Genomic DNA, 17,201 nt, shown 5'->3' with positions numbered 1-17,201 from the left:
AAATTAGTAGTTGAAAGAAATAAATGTTATTACATGTTCATAATTGATCGATAAATTTAAATATACAATTAGAAAATGTTTCTTCTTTATTGATAACTAAATAATACAGATAAGATACAAGATACTTGTACGAAAAGTCGGCGCGTCGTTCAATTAACGGAACAGCAGAGGATTTGAAAATTAGTAGTTGAAAGAAATAAATGTTATCATATGTTCATAATTGATCGATAAATTTAAGTATGCAATTAGAAAATGTTTCTTAAGTTTGGAAGAATATATAATCATGCTGAATGTTTTGTAGTTACGAAAGTTGTATACAAACATACATTGTACATACGACTAGTAATGGTACTAAATTATTGTTAGAGGGTCTTGGGTGTATAGAACCATATGGTTAAATTAATACTAGAGATAACGAATCGCGCGAATGTAATTAATATTTTGAAATGCGTTGTTTGCATTAATTGATAGTTTTCTTATAAACTTTTTTATAAACAATTTCATTGCTATAGAAAAAAGATAAATGCCGGTAATATGTCTATCCTACTTAAATAGAAAGTGCAATATTTTGTTATAATATTTGGCGCAAGTTTATACATTATTACATCAAAAAATAATATTCTTTTTATATCTAAGCTATATTAAAATATAAAGATACAAATAGCTATGCGAGTAGTTAGTAGTTGATGCTTTTTACTTAAATTGTCTTATACTTCATAATTTGTAATAATATAATTCTTGTCATCAATGATTCTTTGTTTTTACTTTGTATATATTATACTTCCAGGAAGATGCCGCTCTATAAATTGACTTACTTCCCAGTTACAGCATTGGCAGAACCAATCCGTTCTTCTTCAGCTATGCTAGTATTCCATTTGAAGATGAACGTATCAAAAAGGACGTCTGGCTAGAAATAAAGCCCTGTAAGCTTAAAATTTAAAGAAATTCTGTTTCTTAAATCTCATCTTTCCTAATTTAACTAAAGTAGCTAAATAAAGTAGAACACAATTATGCAGAGTATAACAGAGATTATTGTTTACTCTCCATTGCTCTATAAGATATGTGGGAGGACAATAGGTATTGTTAAGGAGACAATGCCCTTTATTTGCTGATAAATTATCAATAAATTAAATTATATCTTTCCAAAACAGATAACAGGAAGCTAGATATTTAAGAAGCATCATAATCTGTTTGTTCGATAGAATCTTTGATTCTATTAGTTGTATGTTTTTAGTGACTCCTTATGGCCAGCTTCCTATGCTCGTAGCTGATAGAAGGAAGGTTGCTCAGTCTACAGCTATTTGCCGTTACTTAGCCAAACAATATGACTTAGCTGGAAAGACTGACTGGGCAAATCTTTATATTGATGCCACTGTTGATACTATTCATGATATTCGTCATAGTGAGTATCCAGTGCTGTTTTGCATAAATCTTATGAGAATCTTGATAACAGATAGTACATATCTGTTCAGGTATTTATTAGTTGAAATCCGATTTAATATTTGATTTAGTCGAACGATACATGTATGTCAACAATACAAGACAAAGTATTAAAAAGGATTGTAATTCTATCTTCAGTATCATTTAAATTTCGCACAACACTGTATTCAAATTAGTATAACATTAGCGAATAGTATTTAACTGCAAACAAATTTTCAGAAATTGCCGCCTTCCACTATGAGGAGGACGAGAAGGTCAAAGCTGCAAAACGCAAGGCTGCGTTTTAGAACGTTTGGACTAGCAAGTGAAGGAAAATGACGGCTACTTCTACGATGGTACTCTCTCTTGGGCTGATTTAACATTCGTTGCTCTGCTCGATTATTTGAACTTTATGTACAAGTCTGATCTGATCGAGAATTACGAGAATCTGAAGCTGCTGGAGAAAAAGGTCCTCCTTCTGCCCAAGATCAAAAACTGGATTGAGCGACGCCCAGTTAGCGAATTCTAAACTTCACGATTGCTTATGGTTTTATAAGCGTTTAAAGATTGCGGTCTTAGTGTGTTGAGAGAATGAAGAACGAATCGTGGTGATGGAAGTTTGTATGGAATATACTGATTGCTTTTAACATTCATTAGTTCCAGTTATTACCGATATTTTTGTCATTTAGTTAGGGTTTTCCCTTTAGATTACGTTGTGATAGAGAACTATTATTTGTGTATTCCTACAGAAACATACGAACTATATAAACTGTTGACACGATGTTGTGCTTTTGTATTATAGAGATAATAATAAAACCATCAGACAATCATTAATTATGTTTTTTATTATATTCATTAAGAATTGAAGATTACCTCCTTGGTGATCTTGATAATATCGTATTTTACAAATGTTGAACAAAAAAAAATGTATGATTATTTTATTCAATACGTTATGAGGGTTGCTTTAGAAAAAATACGAGTTACATATTTCTTTGGAAAAAGCATGATTTTTATCGATACAATAATGTTCTTCTGTTATCGCTTTAAAGTTGAGTAATTCGTTGATTACACGAGAGAACTCGCCTACAGCAAACAAGATACGACCGTGTGTAAAGTAATTAATCTGTTTGCTCGTTGCTAGCTACACATAAGGCTTGCGTAAAAAAAATATGCATTTCAGTTCAGGCGGAGAATTATGTAGGAAGTCATTTTGTCGATCAATAACTTAGTTAATAAAAGATCAAATTTTCATGTACATAAATGTAAGTAACGTTCAAGTATTAATCATTACATACAATTTTTGTATAATTCGATATCTTGGTCACTTACATCTTACAAATGATATATAGATAATATTTATGAGATACATTGGAGCTATCTTTTAGTTAACGCCATTTTTTCCTGTTTTCTCTGTACTTTTACTATTCTTCCAAAAATATCAAAGGATCGATGACTTCAAATTAAACTAGAATTGCTTCGGTATATTGTCAATCAATGGCTATTTGTATTCACATCTATATCAAAGGAAAACCGATTGCAAAATTAATTACCCTTGCAACTCCGCAATCTGGAACTATGTGTGATCGACCTTGAAGATGACAAATCTCAATGTTTGAAGTAGTACAAAAAGATGATAATTTAATTTCGCTTTATCAAACTGTACAAAATTTGTATACACATACAGAAAAAAACGGAGTTCAAACATTAATCAACATGAATTATCGGTTATTATTGCTGAGTAATTATTAGGATTAGAGTTTTGGAGTATCGATCGTATCGAGTTTTAACTATCGGTTTCCGCAATTTATTGTTTTTCTAAATTATCTCTAAATGGTATCAGTTTTTGAATATTTTATAGTTTACACTCCAACATACTGACGTAAGCTATCGAAAATAATTGTAAATTATGCAATATCATTGTTTTTATATTTCATAATCTAAATTTCAATCTATTTTTTGTATTTAACATCCCTTTTTTATTGTTCGTGTTCCGTCTTGTACGTTCTTCAAAAAATCTTAATTTTTTTTTGGATAAAATCTTGTGTGAATTTACAAAAAATACGATTCTTCGTTTAATTTTTTTCCCTTATTGTCTTTACATATTTGGAGTTTAAACGCGTTATAAGTACGTTTTTTTTTTAACATGATTACGTAGAATTCTTATTCTGAATAAATTATTTGTTTCCGCTTCATAACTATTTCTAAATTACAGTGCATTTAATCTTGAAATGCACAGTAACATTTTATACTTTTTACGTTCTAAGGAATTTTCAGGATCGGTTAAAAATTAAATTACAGTAATGCTAATACTCAATATTAATGTCAGACGTGGATACTTCACTGTTTTGTATAATAATTTGTTATCTTGGCATCGATCAAGGTATTTAATATAACAGATTAATAAGAATTTTAATTAATCCTTCTTCTATAGTATTCACCGTTCTTTTCGAGCTCGTACCATTTCAAATAGACTTTCGAATAGACTCGAGCTCGGATTCGGATTCAGACTCGACATCAGAAGTGGCATCCGAACACACGTTGTCGGCACGGGATTGTAAGAGTATCGTGCGCGCACTAAAGCGGTCGCTAGGGAAGAAGAAGAGGAAGAAGAAGAAGAACAAGAAGAAAGGACACCGGGCAACCTGGGTATCGCTACCGCGCTTCAACCCCGAAGCCGCGGACGCAGATCCAGCCGCCTGTGCACAGCCGTCGGCCTGCTCATGAGGGACCACCCCCTGAAAAACAGCGCACTGTATTCTGCCCTAAACCGTGTCCTAGAGGGTCCGGCAGCGTATTGGCTTACGCAGATAATGAACGGCGACGAGCTCACCTGGTCAGATTTTAAGGAACAATTCGCCGCGCACTTCGGTGACCAAGAAGTAGCAGCCGCGTCGCTAATCAAGGTAGCCGAGGAACTACCGCGGGACGGCGAAACACCAGGAGCGTACGGAAATCGTATCATCACCCTCCTGGGGTCGAAGTGGTGAAATTCAACCAGGGAAGAGCTACTCGCCGCCACCGCCCTCCATCTGCTGGGCTCGCGCGATGAACGTTTTAAACGACTAGCGCTCACGAGTGACATCACGTCGGTGAAACAATTCCAAAGAGAAATGAAGCCCTTCCTATACGCGGAGTGGCCAACGCCCCCGCCGTGGAGGTCATTAGCGAGCTCCGGAAACAAACGAGGCAGGTCACCCGCCCCCTGGACCAGGTGTGGCCACTGCGGTATTTACGGACATCCGACATTCGAATGCCGCAAGAGGGCGCAGTGGGAACCGAAGAAGGACCCCCGACGCCCGGAGGAAAGCCGACCGGCTGCACCACCAAAAGCGTTGTGCTTTCACTGCCACATGCCGGGACACATCGCGTCTCGCTGTCCATCGCGGCGCGAAGAAAAACATTGCCCCGAGGACGAGCGCCGGGTCGATGCCTGCGTGGTGGAAGCCCCGACGGGTAGACTAAGCCAGCAGGCCACACACGAGGACGTGTAAGTGTCAGGATGGCCGAGTCGGAGACGAAAGGACGCCGGGGCCCCTCTGGAACTTCAGGACAACACCCTAACCTTGCAATCTAGAGCCTAATATAGCCATAACGAAACAATCGCAAGTATCCAAACCGATAGCAATCGTACGTCGATCGGAGGATTGTGTGTACTGAGACACTCGACCGGAGTCTTGTTTCGGTGGCGTCGTTGGGATGACGAGCAGTCTTGCTAGAGAGCTGATCGGTGAAGGAAGTCGAGTGCCTTACGAGCAGGGAGTGGTGCACGTGTGAGTTAGAGCAAGGGAACCTGTCCTCCTGTTGGTCACGGATTCGTTATCAAGCCTGAGGCCCTCGTCACTAGTGTAACTATCGACAATAAAGGTACGCCACGCGCGACCGGACGATGGAGAACTTCCACGCAGAACTGCTATCTCCCGCGAGCCCTCCCCGGGAGGGCGCCACGAGCTCGGACTCGGAGATTCAGACTCGATATATATATTATTATATATATTATATATACTATTGTATCTATATAATATATGTATTTATATCTATAAATATATGTATAAATATATCTATTTAAATAAATAAAGTTGACCTTCATATATCGCCAATAATATCGCGTGCGTAAAAAGAAACTAATTACATTTAATTCTTTTTTTACATTTATTTATTTTTTATTATTATTTTTTTCACAACTAATTACATTTAATTATTACATTTACATACATTTAACTATTATTACATACATTTACATACATTTAATTATTATTTTTTTCATAATTATATCTCGTTTGAAATATTTTTCGACATAATTAATTGTTTCAAAAACACATATTCCAGCCTTCTAAATGATTTATTTTACGTATTATACGAATTATTCCATCTATAAATAAATTGTTCTCTCTACACACAAACACGCACACAGTCTGTTAATTACACGAGTTAATTGTAACATTTTTCTCGATAAGTTGACAGAGCAAGGAAAATGAGCGACGAACATACCTACAAACTAATCTACTTCAATGCCCGTGGTCGTGCCGAACATATACGGTACATATTTGCATATACTGGCATCGAGTATACCGACGAGAGGATCCCCGAAGAACTCTGGCCTGAATACAAGGATTGTAAGCGTGAAGAATCGATTTTTACCTTCATCGTTCAACTCTCAGGTATCTACCATTTACTCAAACTTTTCTGTATATAAAACTTTCGTTTCACGTGCAGGCTAAACTTACTTAAAGTAAAATTTCATACGGAATAAAGTCGAACTTTTCATTAAGTTTTGCTTCCGTAATATCGTGTTTATCGAATACCAACTTAATTCACTTACGATTCTCGAATTTTTGTGTTTCAATCTTTATTGTTTTCAATGAATCGAAGCATTTCGAATATTTTGAGAAAACCGTAAATAGGTGACTTAAAATAGGAATACAAAAATACTTCTACGTTTCTCGTTAATTTAAAAACTTTTTAGGACTTGTCGGAAAAAAAGGATAAAAAATTGAAATCAGTTCGGAAATGAACAAGAACACAGCTAAAAAGTCGAAAGAACAAAGCAGACATAAAATTCGATCTTCCGTTGCGACATTTCTATCGTAAATAGTATAATAAAAGTTTTACGCAGCATAGTCTTCGATATAATCTTATATGTCGCTTGCAGATAGAGAAACAAAAAATCAACGTAAGTCTGTAAATCAATCCTGTCGGTGTAAAACACAAAATTACGTTCGCAAGAGACATTCGATTTATATTCCTTGCATTTCAATTTTCATTACAAGAACCGTGTACATTTTCTAATATTTTTTCCGTGTCTGGTATTATCTTTTATTCTTGATTTTAAAAACTTTAGGTTCTTCCCAACAGTCAAAAACACGCGATACCCTGTCCATCGTAATCGTAAGAAAAGAAAAAAGGAGAAAGAAGACATTTCTGTATTTCTTTACTAGGCCATGTTGATTAATACTGAAATGATTTCGATTCATCTATTCACAAGAACGCAACGGTCTCGGAAGCTGTGTTGTGATTTCCTATCGATCGTTTCCCTCTACACAGTGTTCATATGAGCCATGTTTGTTCTTAGCAATGCCTTATAGAAAGCTGCCTGTGCTGGAGGTAGACGGGAAACCGGTAGCGCAGGGTAACGCTGTGGCGCCATACTTGGCGAGGAAGTACGATCTAATGGGAAAGGGCAAATGGGATGAGTTGATATGCGAAGTGCTCGTTGATACTCTTGAAGATTTGGAGCAAGGTGAGTAACTGATGAGATGACTTTGCATTTGTCTCACCACAGAGACAGACGTTCAAGAATTCATTGTGAAAAGACGAATACAAACAAGATACGTATGTGTTTCCGTTAAGCGAATGTTACAGTTTGTTTGCAAAAGTCAGTTTTTAGATTATAGAATCGTAGATAAAATTTAGAGGATAGAAACTTTTAGTAGTCACTTTTAGTTTAGTAAAGTCTTATCGACAATAAGCAGACTACGTTATGATACAACGATTCCAACTGAAGATTTCTATCGACATCGCGAATTCGATGGCTTCCAAATTTTCTTCTCTGCGATCTCAGACGCTCAACTCGAAAGAATCTTTTAGATCCCCCGACAAACACTCGACTCAGGTTATCTATTATCGTAATCTTCCTACGGGATTTTTTTTAACTGCGTTGCGTTAACGAATAACGGGATAACATCACGTTTCTCTCAACGCCTTTCAACGTTCTACAACTTTTATTCTTTGCAAATCCCTGTCTCTATATGATAAACGCTGGTTATCCGCGGAATTTACGATTTCAATTTCTTTAACGAGATATTTATCATATTACACAATTCCTGTAAATGTATTTGTAATTATATCGCCGAAGAATTGTATTTAATTAAGCTATGAAGTTGTGGAATCGTGAGAAGGATTATTTTTATAGAACTGTCTAATTTCCATTCGACATTGATTCAGGATACACATTACTCTTTTTTACATAATACCAGTTTTGTCATTTTTAATTAACAAATACCTCCAAAGGTTGAAGTTTCTAAAATTATCCATTAAATTCTGACAATAAAATAAAAATCCAAATTCTTCCTAAAAAGCTAGTGATCTTTAGTTAAGAGTTCGATTTTTCACATTTTTCAAGGTAAATTAAAAAAATTGTTTAATGGAGGAGGTAGAAAATAAATGTATACAAATCTTTTTTCAGACGACATGGGCGGTCTTCGTATTTGCAGCGGCCCTTGAAAATTTCGAGTATATGTTTGGGGCATCAGCTTTGGATAAATATCCAGCTCTTCAAGCATTGAAGAAAAGGATTCATAAAATACCGGCCATTTCTGATTGGCTGATTAGGCGCCCATTCACAAACAGCTAAAAAGCTAAAAACGTGTGGAAAAAAGATGACCAGTACTCTACTACATATATGTAGTATCGTGGACGAAAGGCCTAAGAAATATTGGGCGAACTATGAACAATGTTGCGAGAGCCGAGGCGCCGTCGGGCCCATCAACGTGTCGTCGGTCTTTTCAAGTGCATAGTTTCGTGGAAAAGACCTACGTGACCCTGGCTACGAGCGTCTGCAGAACACGTGTGCGGTGGGCCTAGGAAAAAGGCAATAGAATGCGACAACGGCCAGAGTGTGAGTCGAGAAACAGAGTGTGAGTCGAGGAGCCGAGTGCGAGTTGAGCGGAGACAGAGTTTGCGAGTGGCGTTGCCGAGAGAGTGTTGATTGCGTTTTGGTAAAAGTCGAGTCGCTATCTAGTTATTTAGTTGCGCTGTTTTCTGTACGTTTGGCGTGAATAGTTCAGGTTGAACAACAATCGTCTTTTTCTGTCTGATTAACATCTCTATTGTCCACTCCTTGTAAATACATTATATCACGATATTACATATTTTTGGGGGCTCGTCCGGGATTGGACAAGACAGAAAACGAAACGGTTTAACAGAGCTATTCGAGCTAGTTGTGAATTTACCGGTACGCGGTGCGGTAAAAGACGATATCGTTGACTGTTTAAGTTTGTGTAGTGTGAAAAATGGCAAACGTTGGGGACGAGCGATTGTCGGGTGAAGAGGGTTCGACGCTGGAGGAGCTGAGGAGTAAGCTCGCGCGAATGAACCTCCCTATATCGGGTGCGAGGTCAGTGCTGATTGCAAGGCTGAATCGGGCGTGTAGGGCTGGACAATCGTATCCTAAGGGATCGACCGGCGGTGAAGAGCTAACCGGTCAACGAGATTTAGGAAACGTACAGAGAGCTGAGCGTGATTGTAACGAAGATGAAGATGTTGAGAAAATGAATACGAAGGAGTTGAAGGAGCGCCTCGCTAGTTTGGGTTTAAAAACGACGGGAAGAAAAGTAGAATTACGCGCACGCCTACAAGCGGCCATGGATGGTAACGACATATCGTCGGAAGAAGAAAGCGACGACGAAAGTGATGATGAAGATTTTTTTTTTTTTTTTATTTATTTGTTGAAATTACAATCAATTCTCGCGTTGAGAATTTTCAGTAATTTTTCTGGCGTGGCGCAGTGACATGGCTATTTATTTACAATAAGTTAATACTATTATAGCTAGATATAATTTATAAGTATTATAAGTAAGTGCATATGCTTAATTTGGATAATTAAGTGAATCTGACGTTTAGATCTAGCGGGTAGTGCCTCTTCAGCCTGCGAGTCTGGTCCGTCGTGTGGAGTAGTCCAGTGATTAGGGGGTTTTGGTGTTTGTTGATTCTTTTGCTGTATCTGTTGCTATATTTTGCTATTTCCTCTTTGACGGTGGGTATCTTGAGGTCGCGGTGTATTGTTTCATTGGTTACATACCAAGGTGCGTCAATTAGGGATCTTAGCGTTTTCGATTGAAAGCGTTGGAGTATTTCTATGTTGGAGTTGCTTGCTGTTCCCCATAGTTGGATTCCGTAGGTCCAGACAGGTTTTATTACGGTCTTGTAGAGGGTAATTTTATTCTGTATATTTAGTTTGGAGCGTCGGCCCGTGAGCCAATAGAGTTTTTTTAGTTTGTCCTTTAGTTGCTTCCTTTTATCTGAGATGTGTGTCTTCCACGTTAGTCTCCTGTCCAGGGTCATGCCCAGGTATCGGACTGTGTCCCTGCTAGGAACTGTTGCATTGTTGATGGTGACCTGGGGGCAGGTTTGTTTTCGGAGCGTGAAGGTTACATGTGTGGATTTCTTTTCGTTGACTTTGAAGCCCCATTTGTGAAACCACTTTTCCATGGAGTCGAGACTTCGCTGGAGAGTGGATGAGGCTATTACCGGGTCAGCGTGGGAAGCTAATAGCGCTGTGTCGTCTGCAAATGTCGCTATTGTTATATCATTTGATATGGGTAGGTCGGCAGTGTAGATGGAGTACAGTAGGGGTCCGAGGACACTACCTTGGGGTATGCCGGCTTCTATTGGGAATGTTGCGGAAGTGGCGTCTAGGTATTTAACCATGAATTGTCTATTGGTTAGGTAAGATTTTAGGATGGAGTAGTAGGGGTGGGGTAGGATCTTTTTAAGTTTGTATAGTAGCCCTTCATGCCATACTTTATCGAATGCCTGTTGGATGTCTAGGAAGACCGCTGAGCAATATTTTTTCTTTTCGAGTGTTTGGCTGATCGTATGAGTTAGGCGGTGGATTTGCTCTACTGTAGAATGATGTTTTCGGAAGCCGAATTGGTGATCTGGGAGTGTTTTCAAGTTCTCCAGGATTGGAAGGAGTCGGTTCGTGAGCATCTTCTCGAATAGTTTGGACAGGGTAGGTAAAAGACTGATTGGGCGATAGGAGCAGGTTTCGTATATCGGTTTACCGGGTTTAGGGATGAGGGTAATCAATGAGATTTTCCAAGCCTTAGGATAGTGTTCCAGGCGAAGGATAGCATTAAAAATCGATGTGATGAGTGCTATCCCTTTGTGGGAAGTTCCTTGATTGCTCTATTGCCTATTAGGTCGTGTCCTGCTGCTTTCTTGGGGTTTAGGCGACTGATTGTTTCTATAGTCTCAGCAGAGGAGAAGGGTTCGATAGGAGGGGACATTTGGAAGGGGGTGTGCAGGTATTCAGTAACGTCCGCGGCGGTTTGGGGGGAATGGGGTTTGAATACTTTTGACAAGTGTTTTGCAAACAGGTCGGCTTTTTCTATGGGGCTTCGCGCCCATCCACCTTGCGGACGGCGGATAGGTGGGATTATTTGTGGGGGGCGTGTGAGTTTCCTGGAGGCCTTCCATAGTGAGTAGTTGGCGTCGGCTGTGGGGGACAAGCTGGCGAGGTATTTATGGAAACAGTCGTTTTTATAGTTTCTTAGGGTTCTGGATAGCTTTCTAGTTGCGTTGTTAAGTTTGCGTTTGTCCTCCGGTGTTCTATGGGTCTGCCATACTCTTCTTAGTCTTCGTTTTTCTGCTATTTTTTTTAGTATGTAATGGGGGTATTCCTGTTTGCTGTTAGATGGCTTTGTCGGTGTGGAGAGGCGGATTGCGTTTATTATGCTCGTGTTTAAGTATTCCGTGGCTGCTTCGATATCTTCCTTTGTTTTTAGTGGGGTGAAGGCTGAGGTTGAGTGTGTAAAGACTTCTCTGAAGAGCTGCCAGTTGGTGTGTTGGTTGTGAATGGTGCCATTAGGTGTATTCTCGATGATTGTTGAACTGACTGTTGCTATCACGGGAGAATGATCGGAGGAGAGATCAGCCGAGGAGTTGATCTGGACGTGTCTTGATGGTATATTTTTAGTTATGAAGAAGTCGAGAAGGTCGGGTATTTTGTTGGTGTCAGTGGGCCAGTATGTGGGTTCGTATGTGGTGAGGTAGTTGAGGTTGTTGTTTGTTATGCTGTTTAAGAGGTTTTTGCCTCTTGCTGTAACCAGTCTGCTGCCCCATTGGATGTGCTTGGCGTTATAGTCTCCTCCAACTATGAATCTGTTGCCCAGGGTGTCCAGGAAGTTATCAAAGTCTTCTTTGGCGATGGAGTGTCTGGGAGGGCAGTATACTGCTGAGGTGGTGATTGAGCCATGACAGTCTTCTATTGCTACGTTTGTTGCTTGGAGGTAGTCTTTCTGGAATGATGGGAGTTCGTAGTGCTTAATACTTGCTTTGATTATTATTCCGGTGCCACCGTGGGCCTTTCCGCTGGGGTGTTGGGTATGGTAGAATTTGTAACCATTTATTTTCAGGTAGCTCTTGTCGGTGAAGTGGGTTTCCGACACGAGCATTACGTCGATTTGCTGGTGTTTTAAGAAGAGTTCTAGTTCAAGTTTGTGTTGCGCTAGACCGTTGGCGTTCCAGAGTGCTATGCGCCTTGATTTTATTTTGAGTCAGGGCGTGCTAATTTTTCCACGATGAGTGTTAGTAGCGATAGCAAGTGATTTATTTGCTCCGATTGTTTCTCTATTAGCTTTTCAAGCCTTGAGGAGTTGTCTGTGTTTGGTGGGTTGGGGTCACTGTTTTGGGGAAGGTTCCTTTGGCTGTTCGGGTTATTTTGGATGCCTTGTACTGCTTGGGCAAAGGAGGTTGAGGTGGAGATGAATTTGGTAGGACTGTGCGTTTGGTTGGTTGAGGGGGTTGGGGTAGTCGTGAATTTCGGCGGGCTGGGTGTTTGGTTGGATACCTCTTTTGCTCTGGGCTTAGGGTACCTGTTCGTGTATAGTGTTTTATATGCTGGGCAGCCTTTGTAGTTGGCAGGGTGGTCCCCTTGGCAGTGGATGCATTTCGCTGGGGTTTCCGGTGATTTGGCGCACTGGTCAGTGGAGTGAGAGCCTGCGCATTTAACGCAGCGGAAAGTATGGTTGCAGTATTTCTGCGTATGACCGTACCTTTGGCACCTTTTGCACTGCACTATTTCTTTTTTCACGAGCGGCGGTTCGATCTTAACTATCGCGTTCATTAGGCGACTGATGTTATATATGTCGGATGGTCATTGGAAATGGGGTTGTGGGCGTCAAATGAATCTTCTCGAGGATTAGCCATTGATACGGTACACACAGGCGTAGTTTATTACAATGATAGAATTATTACAGTCTTAACAATTGATCACGGCGGTTCGGCACTCGCGACGCTAGTGACGATGCTCTCGGGCTCAATAACGAATCCGCGGTCAACGGGACGACAACAGAACGTACTCACAAAGTCCAAGTCTGAGAATAATCACTGATCGCGAAGGCGTTACTCTTCGATCGATGAGATCGCGAGCGAGAATGCCTTTCCCGTCCCGATGATGCCACAGAGGAAAACTATAATGGGGTGTGTCTAAGGATACGAGATCATCGGATTCGTCGAGAAAAGCCTTCGTTCAGAAAGTAAGGGAAATTGGCGTTGCTGCTAATTGGTCAATCTCCATATCGGTGGTTAGAAAAAGATGCTAGCCGCCCTCGAGGGAAAGTTGCTAGTGGGAGACGCCGCTCGTTGAAAAATATGTCTCCCCTATCTTCCCGTAGTTGGGACAAAGACTGTTTGTCTGTTTGAAGGACTTTAGTTAACTAAACCTTAAGATTTATAACGGGCCCTCGGGCTAGCCGAACATGTACTGCTGAGACGCATCGACATCTGGCAATCATCTTACTCGAAGAATAGGGTCTGCGTGTGGCCAGCCACGGGACAGAAACCGTTGGAATGTTTACTGTCGTGTGTCGCCACGAATATTTCTTTTAAGGAGAGCTATAGAATTACTCCATACCTTTGTTAGGCAAAGCGTTCATCCCGTGACCGCGGCTACGTTCGGCGACTGACTGTCGCCTCGAGCCCAAGCTCATTATCACGACTCTCGAACAATTACAATCGGGTTGAATAACTACAATTGTTCAATTACAGCTATAGTAGCCTCTAGGTTACAATGTTGCGGGATTATCCAAAATTCCAAAGGCTCCGGTGTTCTTTCATCTCCGACACGGCCATCCTGACTATCACACGTCCTCGTGTGCAGCTAAAATATCATATTTCTTACATTAGATTCGATATAACTGACATTATTTGCGATTTAACTAAATGTCCAAATAAGTCAAGGGTCCAGTGCAATAACAAAGTTTCGTTCGGAGGTTTGACAACAGAAAAATAAAAGAGAATAGGAATTTGTGATGTTATAATTTGTATTCAAAGTGTTAGGTGCGTTCTGTGAGTCGCCAGTCGGACCGTAATGACACAACAGATCATTTTCGATTTCGTACACCGGTGAACCTCAGTTTGTTGGATCATATTGCCACGTTGGGTGCATTACACCCAGAAAGCACGTAAGCCTACTCAACGGGTTACAACAAAAGCACGTAACCCCACTCAACGGGTTACAACAAAAGCACGTAACCCCACTCAACGGGTTACAACAAAAGCACGTAACCCCACTCAACGGGTTACAACAAAAGCACGTAACCCCACTCAACGGGTTACAACAAAAACACATCAACCCTCTCAACGGGTTACAACAAAAACACATCAAACCACTCGGTGTATTACTATGACCACAACGCAGCGTTAATGATCCTCTGAGGTCAGTATACTTGCATCGTTATTATCACCGCCGTTGTCATCACCGCAGACGTCTAACTCAGCAGGGACGCAACCTTCTGGCATTTTTCTCAGTCTGTCGTGTCTGTCCTTATATGATCGTTTGCCGTCTAAGGTTTTTAGGGTATATCTATCTCCTTCCAAAATCTCGGCTATTACGAATGGACCCCTGAATTTCGGATCTAACTTCGTCTGGTTTCTTTCCTCGTTTTTACGTAACACGAAATCGCCAAGGTTGAACCTAACTATTTTAGCTTTGTTTTTGTCGAACCTATCCTTATCGTATTTGGCGCTTGCTTCTATATTCTTTATCGCCTGCTGTCTTACATGGGAGATATTTACCTCTCTTTCTTCGATACTGTCGGGTAGGGATAAGCCGTAGGGTCTCGCTGTTTTACCGATTAGTAGTTCCAACGGGCTTGACTTAGTCACGCGGTTGGTGGTACAATTTAAGGCCAGTTGTATTTCCCCGATCGCGTCTTGCCAGGACCGCCCGGTGGTTTCTATTGTTGTGAACATGTTTTTTAGCGTACTCATAATACGCTCTACCTGCCCGTTGGCCCTACTAGCTCCGGTCGCAATTAAATGGAGTTTAATGTGTTTATCTTGACAAAAGTCTCGAAATTCTTTGCCCGTAAAACATCTTCCCTGATCCGCTATTATCCGGCAGGGACTGCCGAACAAAAATATAGCGGACTTAAGCGCTTTAATGGTGTTAATGGAGTCTAACTTACGGGTATGGTGCAAGTATACGAACTTGGTGAAGGCGTCGACCAACACAATGACGTATTCCTTCGAATCGTTTTTACCGCTTAGTTTGCCCGTTATGTCCACATGAACCGTATGCCAAGGTATACTGGTCTTAGGTATGGGGTGTAGTTCGGCTTGTACTCTACCCGAACTTGCCTTTGAAACTCGACAAGCATGACAGTTCTCTACGAATTTGCGAACATACTTCGCCATTCCTTCGAACCAGTAATACTCGTACAGTTTTTCAAGCGTTTTATCCCAACCTAAGTGCATAATGGACTGGTGCACATGGTTAATAACGGACCACCTAAACCCTCTCGGAACGATGGGCAGGCAGAGAGTTCTACCTTTCCTCTGTATTTTACGATGAAGGGTGCCGGACCGTAACTCATACGTATTCGCGACGTCTTCCGCGAGCCCTTCGTTCTGTAATTTATCGACGATCTCGGAAATTTGTGGGTCGCGACGTTGTTCCGCTAGTAGCCAATCGTCGGAGATTTCGGTTAGGTTAATTTCTTTCTCTACGATTTTACTGAACGTACTGCGATCCAAGTCTACGGGATTTCGCGAAAAGAAATCTACGTGGGCCATCCGTTTACCTTCCCGGTACCTAATGTCAAAGGTAAAAGTTTGCAGGTAAGCCCACCATCTGTAAACCCTGTCGTTCAAGTGTACCTTACTACTGGATGCTTTAAGGGAGTTGCAATCGGTGACAACGAGAAATTCTCGTCCGTGTAAATAATGACGGAAGTGCTTGACTGCGTTTACAACTGCTAACGTTTCCAATTCGTAGGAATGATACCTAGATTCCGCAGGGCTAGTCCTTTTGCTGTAATACTCCACTACTCGACTTTTTCCTTCGACCCTGTGCATTAGAATGGCTCCATATCCTTCCGAGCTAGCGTCCGTATGTAATTCTATGGGGTAATTGGGATCAAATATCATTAGCACCGGCGCGTCGGTCAGAACGGAAATTACCTTTTGTCTTATCTGTTCGTGCCTATCCGTCCAAGGTATATTCTTGTTACTCGAGGTAAGTGCGTACAGGGGTTTCATTACTTGTGAAAATTTGGGAATAAAGCTCCGGAAATAAGAGGCCAAACCTATGAATTGCCTAAGTTGTGTAACGGTCGACGGTGCAGGTAGAGAACTCAAGGCTTGTATTTTACCCGGGTTTGGGCGGACTTCTCCGTTACGAATTACGTATCCCAAGTAGAGTACCGATGTCTTTAAAAAGGAGCATTTCGAAAAGTTAAAGGAGAATCCGGCTTTCACGAGGGTATCTAATACGGTGCTCACCCATTCTAGAGCTTGGTTTACTGAGTCGGCAATAATTAGGACGTCGTCCAAGTAAACAACAACGAACGAATACGCGAGGTCGCCTAAGGCGTTGAGAATGGCCCTCTGGAAAACGGATGGTGCATTTTTCAATCCGAACGGCATAGTCACGTACTCGTATTGCCCGTCGGGTGTAACGAACGCCGTATATTCCGCCGAATTAGGATGAATGGGAATTTGGTGGAATCCGCTGGCCATGTCCAGGCTAATGAAGTATCTCGCCTTCTGCAATCTCGCGATTTGGTCCGCGATGAGCGGTAGGGGATACCGGTCCGCGACCGTATTTTTATTTAATGCCCGAAAATCTACGCACAGTCTATCTGAGCCGTCTTTCTTCTTTACAAGTAAGATAGGGCTCGCGAACGGTGAGTTGCTCGGCCTCACGATTTTTGCTCTAATTAACTCGTCTATTCTCTCACGCACTATCCTACGCTCTTCTTCGCTAAGTCGGTAGGGACTTCTTTGCACGGTAACATTAGGGTCGATTAACCGTATTTCCAACTGGCCCGTGCTTACGCGAGTACGTGGGAAGCCCGTAATGAATGAATCTTTGAATTTCTCGAGGACAGAAATTAACCGACTTTTATCATTATCAACCACGTCAGTGTCAACCGCATTGATATTGATCTCGTCCTCGGGGGTTTTACTACAGGCATTAATAGTCTTCGTTTTACAAATATCGACGCTATTCCGTGTAATAGTTACATCAAAACCCTGGCTTAAGATCTCGCGGCCAATCA

The 17,201-nt window shown here is 41.0% G+C and overlaps 2 protein-coding genes across 2 annotated transcripts; both read left to right on the top strand.

Annotated features, from left to right (window-relative positions):
* The first annotated feature begins 756 nt into the window (after window positions 1-756).
* LOC117240932 (glutathione S-transferase-like) lies at window positions 757-2,230 on the top strand. Its single transcript, XM_033506950.1, is given in 4 exon segments — window positions 757-846; window positions 849-923; window positions 1,235-1,402; window positions 1,660-2,230. Coding segments are annotated over 4 exon segments (366 nt in total). The 5' UTR covers window positions 757-791; the 3' UTR covers window positions 1,728-2,230.
* A 3,521-nt stretch (window positions 2,231-5,751) lies between these two features.
* Window positions 5,752-8,337, top strand: LOC117240931 (hematopoietic prostaglandin D synthase-like). Its single transcript, XM_033506949.1, has 3 exons — window positions 5,752-6,077; window positions 6,989-7,156; window positions 8,102-8,337. Exons 1-3 carry the CDS (start codon window positions 5,891-5,893, stop codon window positions 8,137-8,139), a joined length of 393 nt encoding a protein of 130 aa, XP_033362840.1. The 5' UTR covers window positions 5,752-5,890; the 3' UTR covers window positions 8,140-8,337.
* The last annotated feature ends 8,864 nt before the right edge of the window (window positions 8,338-17,201 follow it).

This window comes from Bombus vosnesenskii, unplaced genomic scaffold (genome assembly GCF_011952255.1).
Source record: "Bombus vosnesenskii isolate JDL3184/JDL3185 unplaced genomic scaffold, Bvos_JDL3184-5_v1.1 scf7180000015079, whole genome shotgun sequence".
NCBI lineage: Eukaryota > Metazoa > Arthropoda > Insecta > Hymenoptera > Apidae > Bombus > Bombus vosnesenskii.
Note: the sequence above shows the minus strand (reverse complement) of the source record. Positions and strands in the feature narration are given on the sequence as shown.

Excerpts from the sequence above, each read along its gene's own strand:
- LOC117240931 (XM_033506949.1), top strand. The coding sequence starts at position 5,891 with ATGAGCGACGAACATACCTACAAACTAATCTACTTCAATGCCCGTGGT. Across the intron at positions 6,078-6,988 it reads CTTCATCGTTCAACTCTCAG|CAATGCCTTATAGAAAGCTG; the intron begins GTATCTACCATT and ends GTTTGTTCTTAG. Across the intron at positions 7,157-8,101 it reads TCTTGAAGATTTGGAGCAAG|ACGACATGGGCGGTCTTCGT; the intron begins GTGAGTAACTGA and ends ATCTTTTTTCAG.